General features: G+C 48.6%; 1 protein-coding gene across 2 annotated transcripts in view; it reads left to right on the plus strand.

The window, feature by feature from the left end:
- The window catches only part of LOC119391033 (28S ribosomal protein S23, mitochondrial), a 46,057-nt gene that overhangs the window by 6,737 nt on the left and 16,486 nt on the right, over positions 1-22,834 (plus strand). For both annotated transcript variants that reach the window (XM_037658735.2, XM_037658736.2), the window contains exon 3: positions 21,916-21,987. In XM_037658735.2, the coding sequence (XP_037514663.1) occupies positions 21,916-21,987 (72 nt within the window). The remainder of the gene's footprint in view (positions 1-21,915; positions 21,988-22,834) is intronic.

The following is a 22,834-nucleotide window of genomic DNA, read 5'->3' on the forward strand; positions in this document are numbered from 1 at the left end:
TAGTGAATGAATGTTTTCCGCAGGTTCTCAAATGGCGGATTGAGAAAATCGATTGGGAACAGTTTCGTAAAGTTGCTCTCCTGAAGGGACACTAAAAACAAACAATGAATCAGCCTAGATCGATAAATTCTAATGTCGTTAATTTAGCCATCATAGGTTTATTAATAGAGGAGAAAATCAAGTTCAAAGTTTCATTCTTAAATTTCGTGCCGAAATCTCCCCGCATGACGTCACAGATTTCAAAGTTTACTTATGTTATTTTGGCGCCATTGGCTCAACAAAATTACCCCAAACTTCGTATGTTAAGTCTATGGCCCCTTCAGAAGACAATGTACTTCATTTTTACCGATTAGGAACTACGTAGTCCCTAGTAGGTGCCGTCAAAACGTGACGTCACGGCGAATAGTGCAGAAACTTCAAGGTGGGTTCGCCACCCACATTTTGTTTTTGCACGTTTTCTCGCTCACTAAGTGTCTTCTCGCAGCAAGCATGGTGTATTTGGCATCGTGAAAGAGTACTTTACTAATATGAGAAAAATAGTTGTGCTCTTCAGTGTTGGACTCACATGTGTGGTTTAAGCATAGATGCCGCCGTACGGTACTTGACAGCTTTTCTCACTGATGCTGCAACTAAGTGTATCCCACAAACAACTGGACTGCCTGGCAAACGACGCTTCCCATGGTGGAACACTGAGTGTCAAAATGCATGCAAAAAGCAAAACAAGGCATGGAGGTTGCTTCGGGACTCACCGACAGCCTTTTAAGAACATAAAGTCTCAAGGCAGAAGAACACGCCGACAGGCTAGAAGGGAGAGCTGGCAGAAGTTTTTATCTGGCTAACTCATATACACATGAGGCTAAAGTCTGGAACATGGTTAGTAGAGTAGCAGGACGACAAGCATATTCACTCCCTCTTGTAAACACACAAGGCGACAGCTTGGAAGACCAGGTGAACTTCCTCGGTGCACACTTTGAACAGGTGTCCAGCTCGTCCCACCATACTGAACCTTTCCAATGATACAAAACAAGAATCGAAAAACAAAAACTAGAGTGTAAATCCACAAAACACGAAGCATACAATGAACCTTTCTGCCTGGCTGAGCTACAGGGATCGCTAAACTGCTGCAATAAATCCGCCCCAGGCTCTGACCTGGTAGTATATGAAATGTTGAAACACCTGCCCTCTGAAACTCGGAAAACCCTCCTTTCCGTGTATAATGCTGTTTGGTTTTTCGGCAGGATCCCCTCTGCCTGGACAGAAGCTGTCATTACAGTAAAAGCTCGTTAATTCGGATTTCTAGGGACCGCAAAAAATGTCCGAATTAACCGAATGTCCGAATTATCGAATGTCCGAAATAAACACAATAAATGCACGAGCTTTTTCAACATACCTTTACTTAGCAAAGTAATCGCGGATGCTTGTCTGTTTTCGAGCAGATATTCGCGCAGACACAATTTTTCTGAGCCCTTCAAGGTGCTCAGCAGCTCGCATGATGTCTGCAGTGTGCGCAAAAGTTTCACCCGTCATCCACGCTTTTCGTTTGGCACGGTAATCCACGGGAAGATTGTTGATGTTCTTAAAGCAGCGTGGCTTATTTTGCTTTTGTCCCTGAGCAATTCTTTCTTTCTGTGTTCCTCGACATGGAAAAGGCCTATCATGGTGCTTTGGCATACTTCGAGACCTCTGACATTTGTGTTATTTCACGCCAAACGTCCCAGCCATTTTTTCGACCATCTCAAATGTAATCGAAAAAAATTGTGCTGATTTCTTGCATTGAAAACAGTTAATTGCTAGAATATGCTGGAGAGAAAAAAAATCTTTTGTCACGTGGGAGCTTTTCACAGAATGTTGTCTGTGTGACGTTTGTTCGAAAATTAATTTTGAGAGAGGTCATGTTTCAATGCCAAATTTGGTTCACTTATTAAGAAAAAGCGTCTGTGTACGATGTTCAAATCTCATTTATATTACTGCAATTTTTCTTCTATGTATGCCTCCACAAATTTTGTCACAATGTTCTATGTTTGCATTTTTTCCCTTGTAATGCTGCACTATGCATGCTTATCCCAGTGATTAATACTTACTCTACGGAAGGCGATAAAAGTATTTTCAGACCACTGAAGGCCCCATAGTTTTCATTCCGGGTTCATTTCTGCGGGGGGGAGTAATCTCTAGCGCCATCATCATCGCCCTTCATCATCATCATATTCTAGTCACCGTGCCGTGCCTCTCGCGTAGCTCGTGCCTAGAGCTCAAGGCACGAGCCAGTTAAGAACGTGCTCACGCTCCTGGCGGTCTGTACGCCGCAGCTCCGTTTATCTTCTCAATAAAGTGGCGAGAGAACGGTACGGCCATATAGGCTCCCCAAGCATCGCTTAGTGGCGCTGCTGCTCTTGACATGCAGCGCCATCTCTGGCATAAAAATACAAACTGGGTTCCAGCGACGCGTGTTTTCCCTTCTCTCCACTGTGCTGCCGCTTGCTTCCGTGCACGTGCAGAGCTCTCGCGGTGGATTTGCGGCATCTCACAATGTACCGCTTGTAGTGCAGCTTCAAAAGGATCTTCAAGCTTGACTGCCACTTCCGAAAAGTGAACTTGATAAAATGAGAAAGGCTCGTCCATCACATTTACGGTGCAGAGCAGACGATCAATGACAACGATGCCCTACTCAAAGCGAAATGCATTTCCCAAGTCGCGATTACACAGTTAGGACGTATACCTTGAGGTAAGTCTCGTTCTGTCATGTTAAAGATGCATAATGGTCCACATGCATTCCGAAATGAAGCCGTGCACGCTATGGATATTCTGCGGTGCGGACTACGAATCATATGATTGTTGTTTTGATATGGCATGCTTAACAGTAGCAGCCGTGCACTTTCGTGAACAAACGTTTGCGGCGTGCGAAAAAAAGAAATTATATGGCCATGGCACTGTTTCCTGAGAAGGTTAGAGTCAAGTCCTCCGTGCCGCTGGAGAATCACCCGCCGATTAAGACGCGAGGCAGCTAGCTGAGCTTTAACCACTGTGAAGCAAGATGAACTGCTCGCCTCGTTTTTTCGGCTCTCGTGTCATGCTTGCAGTCTCTTTTTATGATATCAACTTGACAGGCGTATAAAACCTGTTGCGTGAACGCGGCTAGAAAATCGCACAAAGTCAGAAGGTGGTTACTTCAAGGTTGCAATTGCAAAGCATGTATTAAGTGCTAGTTATATTTAGCGGCTTAAATATCACCCTAATGAAGTGCCAAAAACAAAGCAGATCTGCAGAACGATGTCAAAGCTTGCTGAAAATGCACAGATGTCCGTTCCGGCCTGATAAAGCAGCCTGCCCGACGCGTGAATTGCAGGCGCCGAACTTCTGACAATGTGCCGAGTTCAGTTGAATTCAACCAACTGCGCAATGCTTGGTATAACGCGAGTGTGAACGTTCAACAACGACGGGTAGGTCTTACGAACATGGGGAATCAAAACACAATGTTGTTTCACCTACAACCGTAACTGGACTTTCACAATGCTAGAAGACAGCGAGTAACCATTATTGTAGTCGCTGCGTGCATGCGCCGAGTTACGTACTGATTCATGTAGTTGAAACGAATGAAAGCAGTGAACTCAGACAGCCAAAATAGAAGGTGAGACAGTGCTGTCAGCTATCCACGCTTGCCGCGTGTGACATGCCCGAGAACCAATAGTTTCACACGTGAATCACGTGCCTTGGTGTTGTCTGCACTGTTGTGGCAGGCCATGACACAGCAATACTTCGGACCTCGCTTGCGCTTCCGCGGGGTTGCTTCTGCCAACGTGGAAATGCAGCTTCGCACTGCAAGCCTCTCGGTTCAGCGCGCCAAGCTGTCGACACGGCGCCCCAGTTCCCCGCACCGACTGAGAACGCACGCGCGTGCATGTTCCTGCTGCTGACAAACAAGCTGAGCCGGCCGTGCATGCACCAAGTTGCACCAGAGCTTCTCTCCAGAGACGCAGCGCGGCGCTCTCGTCGCGCCGCAAACTTGAGCTTGGGTTCTCTACTGGCTACCTTCACGCCGTCACGTCTCTCATAACCTCTCTCGCTACAGTAGCTTCTATCGGCGCAGCGATGGCACACTCACACACTCACGGAACGTCGGGCCGCACGACGACGCTGTCACCGAAGGTCCTGGCGTGCGTCGGGACAGAGGCCCGGCACTGGGGTGGTCTGGAACATCGCCCAGCACAGTAGCGGCCCAGAACACGGCTCAGCCGCACCGGAACACGCCGACGCTGGTTGCACCCAGGCCCCAGGGCACGAGCACACTCGGGACGGGAATGTGGGTCCCTCCCAGGTGACTCGGGCTAGAGCTATGGCTGACTGTTCAGCGCAAGAGCCGCTCATCGGCGTCTTCTTCATTGTCACACCGCTATATACACGGGCACTTGGCGGCACTCTTCAAACACGCTAAATTCCCATCACATTTCCCCCCAATTTCAAGAAGTCAAGGAGGAACACAAAAGGCGACGTAGCACCGCACGACATAGGCGATGCAGGTCACGTGCAGCACAAAGGCGATGTATGTCATTCGTCGAGGATCACGCCATTAGTCCAAGTTCTTCATGTTCTTGCACAAGCACTTCTCCGAGACTTCTCGGCGAGGTGTACATTGATGACACAAATCGTTCGTGCAAGTCTGAGGCCTTTGTGTAATGGAGTGCGTCCGACTAGGTGGTGTGGAACTCTTTGCTCGCTGGCACGTATCACACAACCTGATAAATCGTCTGGTGTCGGACTGCACTCCGGGCCAGTAAAGCTGAGTGACGACTCAATTGACCGTTTGTGTTTCTCCCTGGTGACCGGCGTGGCTCCCTTCATGAGGTAACTTCATTGCATTCTTTCTAAGGTCTTTTGGCTCAACCAACTGGTTGAAAGTTTCATCACACGATGCTCTGTACTTTTGGTAGAGAAGGTCATCATGGAAATAATATTCGTTTTCGTGGCTGTCCGCTATCGCCATCTTGCCGACGGTTTCGATGCAGTGCCTCAGAGATTCGTCATTCTTCTGTAAGTTCTTCAATTTGCGTTGTGGGAATCAAGCGCGCCCTCCCCTTTGGCGCCTCGTTCTCCAGCTAGCATTTGTGCTGGCTTCGCGCGGCTCGAGCGCCGGGAACCGCCGTTAACCAGCGACATGGCTACCGTGGCTAAGCCGCCAGGTCTTTTTGCTCGGTGCGAGCCATGCGTTGGTCTTCCCCACACGAGTCACGCGTCCGAACATGCCCCAACAATGCTCACGCCACCGAGCTAGCTTATGTCACTGCGCAACGCCTGTCCTCATTGGCTGCCAGTGACAACCCCCTTCCCCCATGAGCTCGCTTCTGTCTGACGCGGGCTTGCCCGCGTCAGATGCTCTCAGGCCAGCACGAGAGGTTGACGCGCTGCTCTAGCAGGTGACTTCTCGTTCATGTGCTCGATTGCTGCCCTTTGTGTGATAGTCGTAGCGCCGCTGGCAGGCGTACTCGATCGGTCTTGCGGAGTTCCCTTTACGGCCTGCAAGCCCGTGACTGTCGTACTGTGCTGCATCTTGGGTTAATAAACCCGTGTTGTTTGTTGACATCCTGCCTCGAGTGCCTTTTCTTCACCGTGCCGGAGATTCGAGGAACCCGGCCGTAGCATCTTTGTTCACTGCGGCAGTGGAGAACGCCGCGTCCCTTGCCGGTCGCCTCGTAGGGTGAACGTCATGCAAAACCTATCTCCATAAGTGTTGATCGCTCTCTGTGATCGCGGGTGGTAGCCCCGGCAGTGTTGGCAGTGATCATGTGTCTGTTCCCTTTGTAAAACTGATGAACGTCGCACCGGACATGTCAGGATTCTTTGTCTGGCTTGAGGAGGCTACGTTTTCAGCCTCAGTCGTCACCTTTCCCTGTATGTTCTGTTGAGCCAGTTGCAATGTAGTGACATCCTCATGGTGGAAAAAATTGTCCTAGTGCTCTGATCTTTGACGACCACGAACTGGCTAGGTCATCAGGTGGCCGGGCTCCTTCAGTGTTTCCCATCACCACGTCATACAGCCGTCTCGCATGCATATAACTCGCATGAGGCCTGTAAAGAACGGTGTGTCTAGAAATACCACAGCTCCCCATAGGTCTAGCAGCAGTGCTGGGCAGTATCGAAGATACATGTATCGCGATACGTCTTGCAAGACGTGTATCAGTATCTGTATCACCGATACGTTCAAGAATGTATCGCGTATCTTAAGATACAAGATACTGCGATCGCAACACCGCGGTGCGAATCAATAAACGTTGGTTGAACTCCGCTTCTCAAGCTGACATAGGCGTGCGCACATGGGGGCGAGGGGGGGGTGGCCGCGCCCCCTAATCACCTAAGAGGGGGGGCGCAAAATCTGCCCCATAGATTGACTTAGTAGGGTGGGTGGGGGCGGTGCAATAAACCTTCGCCCCCCCCCCCCCTGATGGGGAACCCTGCGCACGCCTATGCAAGCTGATACTGCTCCCACTAAGCCACCCGATTAAAACTAAAGACAATTTTATCTTTCCGCCAGAGTTTTCCAGCGAGGGAAGGTGATGAGCTCTGAGCGTCCCTATTGAGGGAGCAGAGTCATGTGGTGGCGCTCGCGTTTTCTCTACAAATGCGCGAACGTCTACACCCAGACGACATTTTGTTTTCACGGTTTCTTTTTTTTTTTAGTTGTGTCAGTGCTATGGCACTTGGCTCTTAGTCACTATTCTGTGCCGCGTACTCTCTTTTCTCTTGCGTTGTTGTGCGTCACAGACGCAATGTTGCCAATAATTGTGGGAAGCCAGGAGGGCGTTTGCAGACAATCTTTAAAATTCATTTGCAAACAATCTGCGCATGTCTCAAGCTTGTGATTTGGAATAAATGACGGAAACGTGCAAAGGAACGTACCCAGCGAATTTCATTGAGATCCATCGACCTCGAAAAATCGCCGGAGTTGGCCTTTAAGGACCTTCGCCCCTAAAAAGACGACGCTTGTTGGCTGTTATCGGAGAGCTCACTCGCTCTGATCCCGAGCTTCAAAGATGCTATATTTAGGACTCCGTGAAGAATAGAATAAATTTCCAGGCTAGAGCTAGCGTAACTAACGGGCCCATTCACAGCAAGTGAAAGCTTTTTTCTTTCTTTTTTCACGACCAGGGCACTGCTGAAACAAGTTTTAGGCAGTCGGCCGATATTTTTGGGGGCTGCAGCTCGCAATCACAAGCCACACCACGTGGATGTTTGCTACAAAGCCGGATTACAAAACTTTTCAGAGCCAAGGCATAGCGGCGACCAAAATTCGCGACACCAGCACGGGTCCCATTTGCTCGATTCGGCGCGCGATGTCGGAAAACAGTAACGTTTCCACCATAATCGGAGGTGCCGTAATTCAGGCTGTTGCCGTGCTTTCATGCGATCTGAGCCCTCAGCTATATTGCTTTTTTTTTGCGATAGCAATTATATAGACACTCCGACGCGAATTTTTTGCCTTCGCCATGATCTTCCTTATCAAGTCCAAATCGCGATTACATCACCCCGCGCGTCGTATGCTCCATGCGCGAGTGAAAGCGCGCGAGCGCTGCCGACGAACGGGGCTTAAGCAGAGATTAAACGAGCCGACCGTCTCGTTCGCGCGATGGGCACATGGAGATAGGAGCCGGCGGGTTGGGGAGGGGGGGGGGGGCTGCGTGAGTTCGACAGGAAGTGCGTACTTTGTTCCAGCGAGCGTGGTCGCGTGCGCCGCGGTATCTTTAGTGGGGATCAGCAGATGGCTCATACCTTTGTAGGTGTTGTGCTCTAATTGCAAAACTTCCGTTGAAGCCATAGCAGTGGCGGATCCAAAGGGAGGGGGGGGGGGCGTGGCGGCGATCGCCCCCCCCCCCCACCTTAAGCCAGCCCCCGCCCCCTCCCTTCAGTGCCTGTCGTCCACCTCCTTTGTCAGGCTGCATGTTGAGTTTGCCCCCTTTGTCAGGTTGCTTCGCCTGCCACTGCCCAAAAGGGGTAAAGAGAATCTTGTGCCTGCTCTCTACCTCTCTCATCGCTCTACCTTTTCCTGCTTCCCTATGCACATTTAGAACGAAGGCTTCTTAGGCACCGCCATAATCCCCTCTGGGCAGTTGTAAATATGCGTGACCCACCAAAATGCACTGCTGAGCGGGGGCTTCAGCCTTTGTACCCCCCCCTCCCATTAGGTACTTGAATCCGCCCCTGAGCCATACATAGGGCACTTCTCTTAGCGCAGCGGCCTCGTTTCCTGAAGGAGCGAGCTGCTAGCTTCTGTTCATATAAAATTCCTCTTTGTTGCTATCGGATTTACTATTTTACTCTCGCGGTGGAACTGCGACTTTTTTTCTATCGTGGGATGGTTTTCGATGTTTTGCGTTCGTGGAGAGCAAATGGTTCGGCTGGGAAACAAGGTAGCAAAGCAGAACAAGTGCAATTCCACAGCGCATTAAACCCGCATTTGTTTCGTATTTACATGTGACACTTTGGCAAGGCATCAAAGGCTCAACACCTCAAGCTGCACCTCAGGCTCAACAAAATTGATTTTTTTTTTCACACAAAAAATAAAAAAAGATTTTTCATGTTGCCATATCAGTCCAGCATTCTTGTGCCATTTTCAGTTTAAGATTAATCCTTCACTAACTATGCCTTGCATGAAAGTCGAATTTCAGTTTAACGAAGTTTCGATATAACGAAGTGAGTTGCCGCTTTTACCAACTTTGCTGTATTGAGGTTTATTTGTTCCATGTACTATTCAAATGGGATTAAGTCGGTTTAATTTTCTAACTTGCGTATTAGAGAGTGACATCACCGAGCGATATGGTCTCTACCCATCTTGACATAAAACAAAGTTCTGCTTCACTCAGGGAATTCTAGCAAAAACACTCAGGGAAAACCTGGAAAACTCAGGGAATTTAGAAAAGTCAACTCGGTAGACACCCTGTTTTAGCATGGCCAGAAAACGCTGCCGATTTGTATTCAATGCTCCCGAGAACGTGCGAGCCAAACATTATAGTGGGCCTGGATTTGACAATTAATTCTCAAAGTCAGCCAGAAATTGTTCCCTCTTCTCTCGACAAATGACGCCATAAATCCAAATGTCTGCCCCATAAACCCGAAGTCCAAGACCATTGGCTGATTTGAGCATCGTGAGCTGCTTAGTTACCGCAGCTGCCACGGGATGCCGCCACATGCCTGTGCTCGCGAGCACACTGAAAGTAAGCTGCATGTTCAAAGAAAGAAAGAAAAAATAAAGTGCTCTAGGTCATGACGCGCGCTGTTGAACAGATGCATCTTTTTGGCCCCTTGTCCTCCCTGCCCAGCTCTCGCTGGTACGAAACGATAGTGCTTGAAACGTGCGACAAATCGTTATTACTCCGCTCGTCCTTGATGGATTCTAAAAATTTTTCTGGAAGTAGATTCGTGAGGCAATAAGCACTTTTAATGAATTATTACTTAGAAAAGTGTTGCAGGGCTCTTTTAGAAATCTTAGTTGATGGTTTTCACTGTGTCCATTTCTCTTCTTTCTGGTGTTACTGACCTTTTCACGCACCGCCGCTCGAAGGTTCTCAATGTGTCGCAAATTGGGCAACGTGCTGGCATCGTGGTTGTGTTTTACACTGTGGGAAAGCCATTCAAGCTTTGTAAGGTCGTGAATGCTCCAACTGCCAATCAACTTGGATGCTTTGTGGTACACAAAATGTTGCTTCGTGCCCTGTGCCACTATTGTGGTATACCTTATTCCATTGTCGTGCGGGGAGAAATACCTAGGGCAAACAGGAAGATGTTTCAACGATAGTTTCAGAGAGCATTGCAGCAACGTGCGCTACGAGTAAGACTGGTTGCCAAGCGAGTTGGTTGACATGAAAGGCACAGGAAATTAGCACAAGCTAGGAAACAGACAAGAAGTGGGAGAAAGTAGAAAGGTCGAGCGCTAAACTTCAGCTGTTCATTTGAAAGGTCACGCCAGGAAAATACAAATATTTGCGCATGTATGCGTCAGTATCGGCAAAAATACAATCAAAGAGCTGCATCTCATTTTGGAAAAGACAGACAGACTGATACAGCTCATGCCTCTGTTTTTAAGGGCATGGGGTGGGCCCTAGACCTCCCATATATATTTCTCCGAGACCAGTTTTCTATGAATCTACTGCATGTGAAGTGTTCATCTTATTCGTTGGTGTCTCTTCTTGCAATTGAACTAGAATTACAATTGTGCTTCAAAGTGTGTACATTTTAACAATTTTTTTAACAAAGCAAATAAATTTTGTCATTATTTTTAAAATAAAAATGCCAAAAAAGTGAAAACTATTCCAGATACATAAACCACGCTGGTTCGGTTTATTCTGGTAAAAAATCAACCTTCTGTTGTTTCAAGTGGTTTTGATAATGGGGCAAATATATAAAAAAAATTGATTTCGAGATATTGAGAGTGAAAAATCAAAAATAAAGTTTATTAAATGTTTTGTTCAAAAAGATGTACTGAACAATTTCGCTAATAGCAATCTGCCATATAGTCATCACACGAATCAGCTTTTCGCTTTTCTTGCTTTCTTGGTTCTCTGGCTTGCTTTATCATAGCTTCTGTCTCTCTGTTGGCCAAATACTGTCTATGGCGGTTGATCTCACCCAAGCGCATCACACTGTTGCGCCTCAGTGGTATGCCAAACACCTTGAGAACATTTACTCTGGCCATGCAGGCCTCTTTAAAGCTTAAAACGCTTTCAAAACTGGCAGTTCTGAGGGTTTCCATTCCAAGGAACCCGATCCACTGTGTTCTCCACGAGTGCCAGGGTTCCTCTGCATTCTGTGCAGACACAGTTACTCGTAATCACAGTTTGTAGAATATCCACGTAAATGAAAGCGCAGCCATTGTCACTACAGGTAAGATTTTGTCCTTGCGGTGACACGGAATGAGGACAAAGCTTACTTGCTGAAGTGCTCACAGTGAGTGCTCCCGGTCTCGTTTCTGTTGGTAGCGAAAGCGTGCCAATTTCCAACTATATTGCACCTTCTAAACAGCTTCTTTGATTTCTCAACACAAGAATATACTTTGCCGCCGCAACAAAATCAACAAAGGCGCAACAAAAACTCAAAATAAAGGCACAGAACCACGTCTCCATGTGCACCTCAAGTACACAAGGAATGTGGACCCGGTAAATGCCACGTAGTAAAACTACACAATGTCCCTTTTAGTAGCTGGAATACCTTTTTTTAAAAACCTGCTCGTCTCAGAGAAACTACCAGTTTCGATTTAAAAGAAATTTACTTAAGGCTCAGGCTGTGCACGGTATTAGAGAAGGGGGCTTGGATGCTCTTGGTCTCGAATACCTGGTCCTTTTGGCTCAATCAAATCGTGCAAAATTTTTTGGGGCACTGGATTTTGTTAAGGAAGGCCTTATCATTCCACACAAGCAATAAACCAAATTTTGATTTTCTTTCTTTTTTACCTTTTACCCTACCCTGTGTCTTCAGTGTGAAAAGCCTGCACTGACTTGCGCTAAAGTGTCACTACTCCTGCCTGTTACCTTGATCTCACGAAGCAGAGGCTCATACGTGCAGGCTACACAATGCACAGCATTACCTTTATTTTTTAAGGGTAATTCATGCTCCCGTGCTCGGTCGTTGACATATCACCCAATTTGGCACACATACTTTTTCGTACACAACGCCCGTCGTGCATTTCACGCATGGTGTGCTGTGCATCTTATGGCATTCTAGTTTTTTGTCAATGCGGCTAATTCTGGACACAGTCCAGCCAACTTGGGAGGCACCAAGAAGACTACAGGCACACCGTGTCTCTTGGCAACCTTCTTGAGGTTGCCAAGAGTGCCTGTGTACGTGTTCTCTCTACTTGTCGCGTCTTTATAATTCTGCGCTAAACGCTTCAGATAGGTTGTGGAAAAGTTGTGGGCGTACGGGACCACTGCGGCTTGCGTCCTTCTTGGACGGGGCTAGACATTTTCTGTTTTATGCCCTTCGCCTTCTGAACGAGGGTTTTCAAGACAGCTCCTGCGACCGAGCTTGGGAATCTGGCTGAATGTAGCCTTGCCAATTGGTTTTTGAAACTAACCTGCGTGGCGTGAGGACACGACTCCAATAAGGCAGACTCAAGGCAGTGGGTAGCTATTGCCCTCTTCACTAACTTAGAGTGTGCAGAATTGTAGAGGGGCACATCTTTCTGCGCACGTGGGCTTTACTGCCAACAAACATGGTTTATGTAAGGGATTAAAGACAGATTCTAAAAACTGAAGAGTGCTATGGGAAGGGGATTCATGTAGTATAAAGAGCATGCCATTCCCATGCAGCCAAAGAGTGGCTACAACATTCCTAATGCATCGTCAAATGTTAAAGCATGGTTAGTGTTTAAAAGTATAAAATAATCGTCAACACATCTAAAAGCTTTAAGGAAGAAGAAGAAAATGTTTATTGACTGCCATCTGTCAGGGGTCTGCCACACCGTGCCTGTCAACCACCTCTCCGGCTGTCTGTACGGCCCCAAGCTGGGCCCCCGGCTTGTTGGACGACAGTATTTTTTCCCACTCCACAGGTGAGGGAGTGACCAGGAGGTGAGGTGGGTCTTCCCTGCAGTTTCAGAGAATAGTGGAGAGTGAGCAATGGGAACTAATGAGGTACGTGAGTAAATATACGGGATGGGGAAGGAATGCATTCGTCTGCTGCTGTACGAGGTCAACGGTTCGCAATTGGGGTTCTCCTGAACGGAGGCCCCACCCACTGCTCGGTGGACGAATCCTCGAGCATGGTAGTGGGTGGCCCCCAGATTTCCCGAATGGGCCAAGAAGTTCGATAGGGCAGGTGAAGTTGTCCTGCTTACTCTTGCCTTTGGGAAGGTGAGGAGGGTGAAGTAGTCGTAGCATTATGATGCCACAAGTAAAAAGGTCGTCGCTGAGTGGGAAGCCTGCCACTGCTGCAAGTGCAACAGTGGCCTCTTCGGCTTCAGCTGAGTTGGGTGCTCGTAGCGAGCATGCCATAGGTAGACGGGATTCTCCATTCGTGGGAAGAGTGACCACGCTGATTGCGTAGTGGATGCTGTCGGTCGGGTATTGGGCGGTATCTACATATTGCCACGTGCGTTTCTTATTATCACTTTGCTGTATTTGGTTTTCGCCCACAAAGACTGTCAGCAATGCTCAGCGCAAACCACGCCTCATTGTTCGAGAAGCTTCGTGATTATTGTTGATCGTTTTGTTAAAATTGCGTGCAACACGCGAACACTCGAGCTTATTCTACAGCTTTCGCTACAACCAGCGATAACGCTGGAATATTCGACGCCACATGTATAAATGCCGACGTGCTTCACCGCTTGTCTGTTGATCGACAGCCGACGCTCTGTTCGCCGCTATCAGTGCATATCGTGTGTATTGCTGTAAATTAACTTTCCGTTTCTCGGCCCCAAGTTTGGCCAAATAAAGAGTTTCATCTTGAACACGTGCCTGCTGTCTTTGTCGACGTCACGACCCCGTGACAATATGCCCCAAAAACCTATCGTCAAATGAACACAGCGGGTTACGCTCAACGGACAGCAAGAAAAGGTCGCACGACACAAAGCAACACAAGAGCCAATACATATTCCCTGGCACGGAGTGTACAAGTCATTGTTAAAATAAATAAAGGCAGACTCTAAATAAAATTGTAATAAAAACATAAAAGATGCCCACTAAATTATTAAAATCTGCTACACCGTTATGGTCAACGCAATCCTAACGAGGGCAAACGTTTCTTGTTGAGGCATCGAGTAAAACAAATCTGTGATGCCTACAGAAAAACCGTGTGTGATGGAGGCAGGTGACTAATGACATCTAACTTTTTGTGATAAAAGCATCATCAACATGCAAGGTTTTCTGGTATTTTGAAAGGAAGCGGCTAACTTTCTGCTTCCAAGAGCTTCTTTTGCTTATGATAGCTCGAAATGGAATTCTTTTCTTGTGTGATTTTACGCTGAAAGGTATTCCTAATGAACCATTCTTGCGTTCACGTCTTGCCTTGACTAAATCCGAAAGGTCAAGTTCGTTGCACAGCACTAATGCTCCTTTCTTGACTCTTGTGGCCTGTTCTTTGACAGGTACAAAGTTCATTGCTATTTCTTGTTGCACCTTGTCGTTAACCCCTTTAAGGGTCGATTTCTTTTGTGAAATGTGTCCCTCCAGTGTGTATTTTTTTATTGCTGAATAAAATTCTTCAGACGAATCTATTTAAGAAAAAAATTATCTAAAATTTTTTTTTATGTGCCGTAAAGCGACAAAAAGATCATTTGTGTTGTTACATACGCATGGTTTACTAGTGAGTAACAGAAAAATAAATTCTGAAAAAAAAGCCTATACGACTGTTAAAAAGTTAGGCGTTGAGATATACGTCTGTGTAGTTCAGATGTTGAGAAATAAGTGCACGAAATGGTGCTAAGTGGAAGCATGGGGGGAGAAAAGCCACCTTTGGTCCAGTCAGCATCATCTCTCCGCACATGCACATCTGAGTCTTAGCTCATAACTCTTCGTATGACGGGTTTACATTTACTGAATCTGATTCTGATTCGGCAGTCGAGCGGCAATTCGGAGGAATCGCCGCTAGACTCACTTGCAGCAGAGAAGATGGCGCGCACTTCCATAGCGCAAGCAAACTGTGTGGGTGAGCGCACTGAAGAAAACTGTTCCATTATTAAACTTAGCGCAAAATAACACGCACAGAGTGAAGTGGTAACATACACAGCACTTCACTCTGTGCGTGTTATTTTGCGCTAAGTTTAATAATGGAATATTACCAACTCGCCCAGCAAAACGTCCTTCTGAAGAAAACTGTGTAGTTGTGAGCGTATCCAGAAAGCAAAAACAAGTCCGAAACCTATAATAATCATTCGTCTTATTGCCAACTAGACGGAAGCGGTTTTTGTGAGTCCCCGATACAGGAAACGCAGCGACAGTGGCATCGTTTGTGTCAGTCAGTGCCTGCACGGAAACAAGCGTAATTGTGTAGCGGGGAGCAATAAACCAGATAGTAACAAATCCGTCAGCTTTTGAAACATTCTAAACTAGAAAGCCATCAGTTTTGTGGGCGGAACAAGCAAGAACTGGCCAAAGAACGACAGCGAAACTAGCCGGCACACCGCTGTGGTAAAACATAAAAAAAAGGGAGAGACATCGGTGTCGCGTGCTTAGTGCCGCAGGGGCACGGGCACGCAGAAACTGACGCGTACACGCTGCTGGCTCGGACGAAAGTGGAACCCACGCTTTATTGGGGCACGAACTTATATCATGCACTCATGCAAGTAACAGGGGATGCGCGCTGCAGTGGCGGCCTAATAAAAGGGCTGAATTGTGGCGACCTCTACATCTCCCCCCTTGAGAAAGTCCGATGGAAGGATGGAGGACGCCAAACACATTGCAATGTCACAAGTTCAAACGGCGCGGCGGAACAACGCACCGGCCGTAACGGGTTCGTGTAACACCATCACTACGGTCCCTGGCTGCAGGGGAATGTTGCAAAGGCTGCCCTTGGGGTACCATAGGTTCCACACTGTTAGCAGGCCGAGGTTCCTGAAGAGAAACTTGCTGCGGTGGCGCTGGTTGCTGTGCAGCTGTCGGAAGCGATTCCTCATCGGAGGCAGAAGGCACGAAAGGCACTAGGTGACGGCGGTTGCGCTGTAGAACACCACGTAGCTTCTTGGCCTTTGCCCCGTGCTGAGGACTGTAGCTTGCACTTGATCAGGGCGCACCCACACACGCTGACCCGTTTGGAGAGGTGGCAGGTCTCGAACTCCGTGATGCCTATTGTAGTCGTCTGTCTGCTTACGTTTGCAGGCAGCATCCTTGGCGACGACATCTTTCCTAGGCGGCCAGTTGGGATGTAACTGGGAGTTTTGCTTCGGGACTCTGGTTCTCAGCTGACGACCCATCAACAGCTGGGCCGGACTGAAGCCGTCGACTCCCGGAGTGTCCCGATAACTGAGCAGAGCGAGGTGAGGGTCTTTGGACTTGCGGAACAGGTCCTTGACTGTCTGTACCATCCTCTCTGCCTCTCCGTTTGACTGGTCGTAGTGTGGGCTACTGGTCTCATGGTTGAAGCCATAAGATGCTGCAAATGCCGCAAACTCTTGCGACGAGAACGGTGGGCCGTTGTCCGACCTGACGTCTTGTGGGATTCCATGGCGTGCGAAGATGCTTTTGAGAGCATCGATGACTGCCCAAGCTGTAATGCTTCTCAGGGTCACCACCTCGGGGAACCTCGAGTAGTAGTCCACCACTAGGAGGAACGTCTGGCCATTGAGATGGAACAAGTCCACTCCAAGAAATTCCCATGGATGCCCAGGTAGCGCTTTGGAGACTAGGGGTTCTGCAAGGTTCACGCTGGTGGAAGCGCACTGTTCGCATTTGGTGACGAGAGAGGCGATGTCTGCTGAGATACCCGGCCACCAAACCGACTCCCGATCTAGGGCTCTGGTCCTGTAGATACCCTGATGGCCTTCGTGCAACAGCGTCAAGACTGCCAGCCGAAGAGACGATGGGATGACAATCCGGGGGCCTTTCAGCAGGATACCGTCGCAGACAAAGAGCTCATCCACCACGGAGGCGTACTTTGACACATGCAGAGATAGCTTGGTCTTTTGTGGCCAACCTTGCTGGCAGAAGGAGATGAGGGTCTTGCACTCTCCGTCGGATTCTGGTGTCTGTCGTACATCTTTGGGGCTGAGTGGCAAGACTTCCGACATGCAGCCGACTACTTGTGCTGCGAAGAGTTCCACTGTGTCTACAGGAGTGGGTGCCTTGTGGGTGATACGTGATAAGGTATCTGCCGTTGCTAGCAGTTTTCCTGGCACGTGCAGCATGCGAAACTGGTACTGCATTGTCTTGAGCCGTAGTCTCTGAATACGAGGCAGCAACATATCCAGTTCCATCTTGCCCAGAAGCGAAACAGGAGGCAGGTGGTCGGTCTCGACGTCGAAGGTGATGCCACGGACAAACTCGTCGAACCTTTGGATAGCCCACGTCGTTGCCAAAGCTTCTTTTTCGGTCTGGCTGTAACTCTGTTCGGTACCAGTCATTGACCTCGAAGCGAATGCGACTGGGCGACGCTCTCCCGAGGGTTGAGTTTGCAGCAATACTGCGCAGAGTCCGAAAGAGCTTGCATCTGCAGACACTGTCGTGGCATACGACAGGTGGTACTTGGCCATGCACCTGTCTGACGTCAATTCTTTGACCTTCTTGAATGCTGCCTCTTGCTCATGCTGCTACACCCAACTCGCAGACTTGTTCAGCAAGGCTCTGATGGGTGCTGTGACGTCCGAGATGTGTGGCAGGAATCTGGCGAGATGATTCACCATTCCAAGCAGTCGTCTAACACCGGTGACGTCTGTGGGAGCTTCCATAGCTTTGACTGCTTCAACCTTGCTTGGATCCGGCCTGATACCCTGAGCTGAGACAACTCCGAGGAAGCAGACCTCAGATACCCCAAAGCGACACTTGTCCTCGTTCAATGTGATGCCTGCTTTTGCAAGGCGAGATAGCACCTGGCTCAGTCTGGCGTCATGCTCCTGGCAGGTGCGTCCAACAACCAGAATTGTCATCTATCATGTTGGCAACCCCCTTCTTGGCCCTCCAGGATTCTTGCCATCTGTTTCTGGAAGTACTCGAGAGCGGAGGTGATGACAAAGGGGAGCCGGCAAAAGCAGTATCAGCCATATGAGGTAAGGAATGTCGTCAGCTCTTGGGAAACGGCAGAAAGCTTCACCTGGTGGAAGCTTGCGGTTGCATCCAGCCTTGAAAAAGCTGTTGCGTCACCGAGGAGGCCAAGGACTTGCTCAACCGTTGGCAAAATATGGCGTTCGCGGAGGACGACTTCGTTAAGTTGAGCCAAGTCGACGCATAGCAGGTAGGAACCATCGTTTTCCTGACGACAACGAGACCAGAGCACCATTTCCAATTTGTCCAGCTCGCGGCGGACGACCTCGAGCAGCGGGATGAGGATCCTGCGGGGGGCCCTCAGTGAGAAGGGCACGGCATCGGGTTTCAGCGGAATAACGTATTCGTCCTTGAGAGTGCCCAGTCCTTTGAAGAGCTCGGCGTGCAGCGTTGCTTTTGGAGTCTTGAGTTTGTCAAGAAATTTCACACCTTTCAGGGCTTGGAGCGCTGGCAGTCCTAAAAGAGGCACAGTGAGTGACTGGATTACGTATAGGCGCTGGCAGCTTGTTCTTGCCACCGAAGTCGTGCCAGATACCTGCCTAGCACGCGAAGTGGCTGTCCTCCAGGGCCGGTGAGCAGACTGTCGACTCGGTCGAGCTTGGCAGGCAGCATAGGGAAGTCGCTGGGTACAGCAGTTACTTCGGCGCCGGAGTCGACTTTGAACTGCGCTGTGTAGTTGTCAACGGTCACGTCGACGAACTTTGCCGCAGCGGGCGTGCCGACGGCATGCAGGTGAACGGAGCCGAGCTTGTTCTGCTGGTGCTTCAGCAAGCGGCATGCTTCAGCGAAGTGGTCTTTCTTTTTGCAGAAGTTGCAGGCGGAGCGTCGAGCCGAGCAGTCCGAACGTCGGTGAGGCGCGCAGCCGCAGAATTCACACGTGGACGGCTTGCGAGAGCGCTCGGCTGGCGGCTGCAACGTAGTAGGCTTAGCGCCGGAGCGACGACGGGAGGCGAACTTGTTGGCTTTCGCGGCGTTGAGGTTGAGCTCGCGTGTGTGTTCGGTGCGGTTCTGGGTCAACTCCTTCTCTTTGTCGGCGTCTTCTGACTGACAGGCCTGTGTCCATGCCTCCTTGAGCGTCAGCTTCGCGTTTCGGCACAGCTGATCCGAGAGGCGAGAGTCACGGAGGCCGACGACGAACCGGTCGCGTATGAGCCTTTCCTCGACAGCTGATGACGGGTAGTTGCAGCGCCTCACCATCCTGCACAGTTCCACGTAGTACGCGTCGACGCTTTCGCCGTGTAACTGAACACGCCTCTGGAACCGCGACGACTCGTAGAGCTCGTTCGCCAGGTGCATGAAGTGCTCAGTGAAGCGGGTGGCAAGAACTTGGTACGAGGCGAGCGACTGGGCGTCGAGCGAGAACGTCTCGAGGAGCGGATGTGCATCTGGGCCCATGCAGTACAGTAGCGAGCATACCTGCAAGTCTTCCGACGCTTTTGTAAGTCCCGAAACCACCGCGAAGTCTTCGTAGCGGCTGAGCCATGTTGACCATGTTGCCGAGTTCGCGAAGTCGAACGGGCCCGGTGGCTGAAGGTTGACGCTGTACAGTTTCGGCGGCTCACCGGTCTCGAGGTCCATCGTGCTACTGTTCCGTCGTGGTAAGGCCTAGGGCTGGGGGGTGGTATTCCTTCACTCTGGACTTCCTGTCACGCGATATCACCCCACTTCTGACACCATGTCACGTGGTTAGTGCCGCAGGGGCACGGGCACGCAGAAACTGACGCAGTACACGCTGCTGGCTCGGACGAAAGTGGAACCCACACTTTATTGGGGCACAAACATATATCATGCACTCATGCAAGTAACAGGGGGTGCCACGCTCCACTGGCGGCCTAATCAAAGGGCTGAATTGTGGCGACCTCTTCAATTGGCACAAGAAAAAAATTCCACGTATTCCTGCAGTGTGGCAGCACATGCCAAGCAAGAGAAGTGACCGAAACGGGTGTGCGTTTTAAACACACAAGAATGACTTACATGTCAAAGGGTTAAACACACCTCTTGAGAACACCAAAAAACACCCTTCCGACTGAAGAAGGTAATTTCCTTTGAAGAAGGACACAAGCGAGCTTCTCTGGCCTTCACAGAACCAACCTTGTGAGCTGTTGGAGCATCCACTTGCTACAATGTTCTGGGTCTTCACTGGTAGCATCAGCAACTATTTAAGGCTAGAAGTTCATGGAATGGCTCACGATGCTACTTTGGCCCTTTGTCTAAGTAATGTTCTCCGGGATAATGACATCGTTTTCAGCTTTTCAGGCCACCTTCTTTTTAAAGGGAACTTGAAGAGACTTCTCATGCATCTTGACCAATGGAATTTGGTTGCCTGGCATTCGAGATTCCGAAACTGCTGCTCATCATACCAGGAAGGGTGCGAGGCATAGCAAAAGATGCACATATAGTCCCAGCAGGGTCACAGATGATTCCACAGCTCCAAGCGAATAATCCTGCCATTTTGCTTTAGATTTCCTACTGAAGCCTTGAAAGGATCGAAATAGGAACTAACCTCGACCGGCACAAGTCCTTTGAACTGTTAGATTTAGATGGACCTTATATGTGGCGTTGTTGGGAACTGCATTTTGATCCCTTTCAGTGTATTCCTACACGTTGTTGGCTATTGGGTGTCTCAGCTTGAGGCTGCTCCTGCGCAGAGCTGATAGACGGAGCGGACAAGGCGACGGTGAGTTAAGGCAAATTTATATACATATAAACAGGGGCGTTGCATATTCGGCACTGGGGCCGACAGCTTATGGGGCTCACACTGAGGTGCGACGACGACCCGGGATTTCTTCGTTCGCTGTTTCCCTATCCGCGCAGCTTGGTTCTTTTATAGCCCTGGCCGATTCCTTGCATCAGCCAGTAGTCCGAAGCCTCCACTCAGGAACTGCCATTGGTCGCTGGCTGGAATTGGATCCGTGGAGGAGAGGGCTTGCCGCACGTTGCGTGAGAAATTGCCGTCGGTTGCGTCAGACGCATTGCAGGAGTTGCCGGGGGTTGCATGAGACTCCCGCATGGTTGGCACCCATTTGCATCAGGCACCTCGATGGTGCTGACGGTTGCATCAGACAGTCTATCAATACAAAAGGGATAACTGCGCTACCTGATGCACCAACTCGCCCACCAACAAGTCTATCAATGTTGACACCACTTGCGTCAGACGTTCTACCAGCTTGAATGCCTTGCCGAAGCAAGGAAGTTTGGGTTGGGAGCCCTGGCATAACAACGTGCGTTGAGCTTCAAGCTCTGCGCATGTTTTCAGTGTTGTTATATTAGGAAATCAATACTTTTGTTTAGTTGTGTTTTAAATACCCTCTGATCTGCATTTCATGCCTTGTTATGTTTTCCCTGCTTGTGCAGTTAGTGCTTAGATCTGCCCACGTCTTCAATGACTTTATATTCTGAGTAATTGCGAAAAACAAGGTTATTTGTGAGTTGGCGCTCTTTCTGTCCCTTCTCATCCATAATGTTGTGCCACGTCTTAACCTGTTAACCGGTGGTGAACCACTCATCTGTTATAAATTTGGTAGACCACTCGCCATGTTTCATATCCTGCTGGAATGCCTTGCTTGAAGCCCACTTTCCTTCACCCTTTCAGAAGCCTATTCCATTCCATCCTGCAATGTTCACTGGTTGTAAGTTTAGCAGTGAATCAGTGATAGCATTCTGAAACAAAGTTTTTACTCTGCATCTCGTATGTGCAGGGGAACCGAGGTTGTTGCTGTGGTAGTTCCATTTAATGACACACTTGCTTCCCACCCCTTGGTGAGGCATTGTAATAAACACATATTTGTTCGTTTTCATATCATGCCCACTTGAAATATATTCTACAACCAAATACTGGGTCATTTGCCACTTGATAGTTTTATTCCATATGCATGTCTCTGCTACGCTTTCATATAAACACAGATTTCAATCCTTTTAAAGGCATGTTACATTCTATCATTGTAATTCATTGGCTATTGATAAGTGATAACCCAACACTAACAGTAATGGCACCCTTTGTCCCAACGTGGCCCTTGCAGTGAATGCAATCACGAAATTGTCATCTATGGGCAAAGTTTTATGGAAAGTAGAACGCGTCGTGCCTTTCCTCGTGTTCGCCAGTGCGATGGAACAAAACTGGAAACACTGCTCAACTTTATTGATACTCTGAAAAATGTGTTTTGGGAACGAGATGTTAGATGGAGTTTGTAATGCGATTAAAAATTGCTGTGCTATCCTTAACGAGGTCCTCTCTGTACTGCAGGCAGTTCTACCAGCAGCATCCCAATGCTACTGTGGACCTGCAGGACACAAGAAGTGTGCCACCTTGCCGGCGGTGAGCTGCTTTCATCGTGGTGCTTTCCTTTCAAGGATTCTCTGCCAAATGGGGGCAACCCTAAAAAGATTCACAAAGGATGGCTATTGCTTTGGTCTTTACAGGGCACATGTATTGCTGTATCACACTTGTCAAAAGCAGGAAAAAGAAAGAAATCGTGCTGGCCATGTCACCTCTTCCACACCATCTTCATGTCACAATGTTACTGCTTAATTTTTGTCTGTTATGATCAGCTACATTTTTCTCTAAAGTATATGTTGACCAAATGCTTATTTAGCAAGTTCCAGAATTTGTATTTTTGCTGCAGGGTCACAAGTATGAAAGATGTATGCACCGAGGTTGAGAACATTAGTACTATTGACTGGATTTTTTCTCATAATAATGTTCCTACTTGTGCCAGCAAAAGTGGAGTTTATAGAGGAGTACTGACAAAAAAAGCTCCTGTTTCTTGTTTTTCTTGTGACAGCAAGTAGGTAATGATTATAGCCGAAAGCCTCGTTTGCTCCAAAGCACAATGATCAATTGTTTGCAGCCATTTTCATAGTCCAAGTTTTGGTTTCATAGACCGCCAAGAAAGGTGGGTCCAAGGAGGCTTGAATTTAAACAACAAAGCTGGTGACATAACCGCACGAAATCTCTGGGAAGTGGCAGCTAGTTTGTCTGGTATGCCTGGGCACATGCTTTTCAATTTAATAGTCCTCATCTCTGTTGATGTGATGTGGGTTGTTGCTGTTTGTTTACATGCAAGCTAAATTGATGTCAGTGTTGCAACAACTTCTGTTGATGCTCTGTAGATAACACATTTGTGTCTACACAAATCAAGTGTCCATGGTGCAGCCAATTGGTA

Source organism: Rhipicephalus sanguineus, chromosome 4 (assembly GCF_013339695.2).
Source record: "Rhipicephalus sanguineus isolate Rsan-2018 chromosome 4, BIME_Rsan_1.4, whole genome shotgun sequence".
In the NCBI taxonomy this organism is placed as follows: Eukaryota; Metazoa; Arthropoda; class Arachnida; order Ixodida; family Ixodidae; genus Rhipicephalus; species Rhipicephalus sanguineus.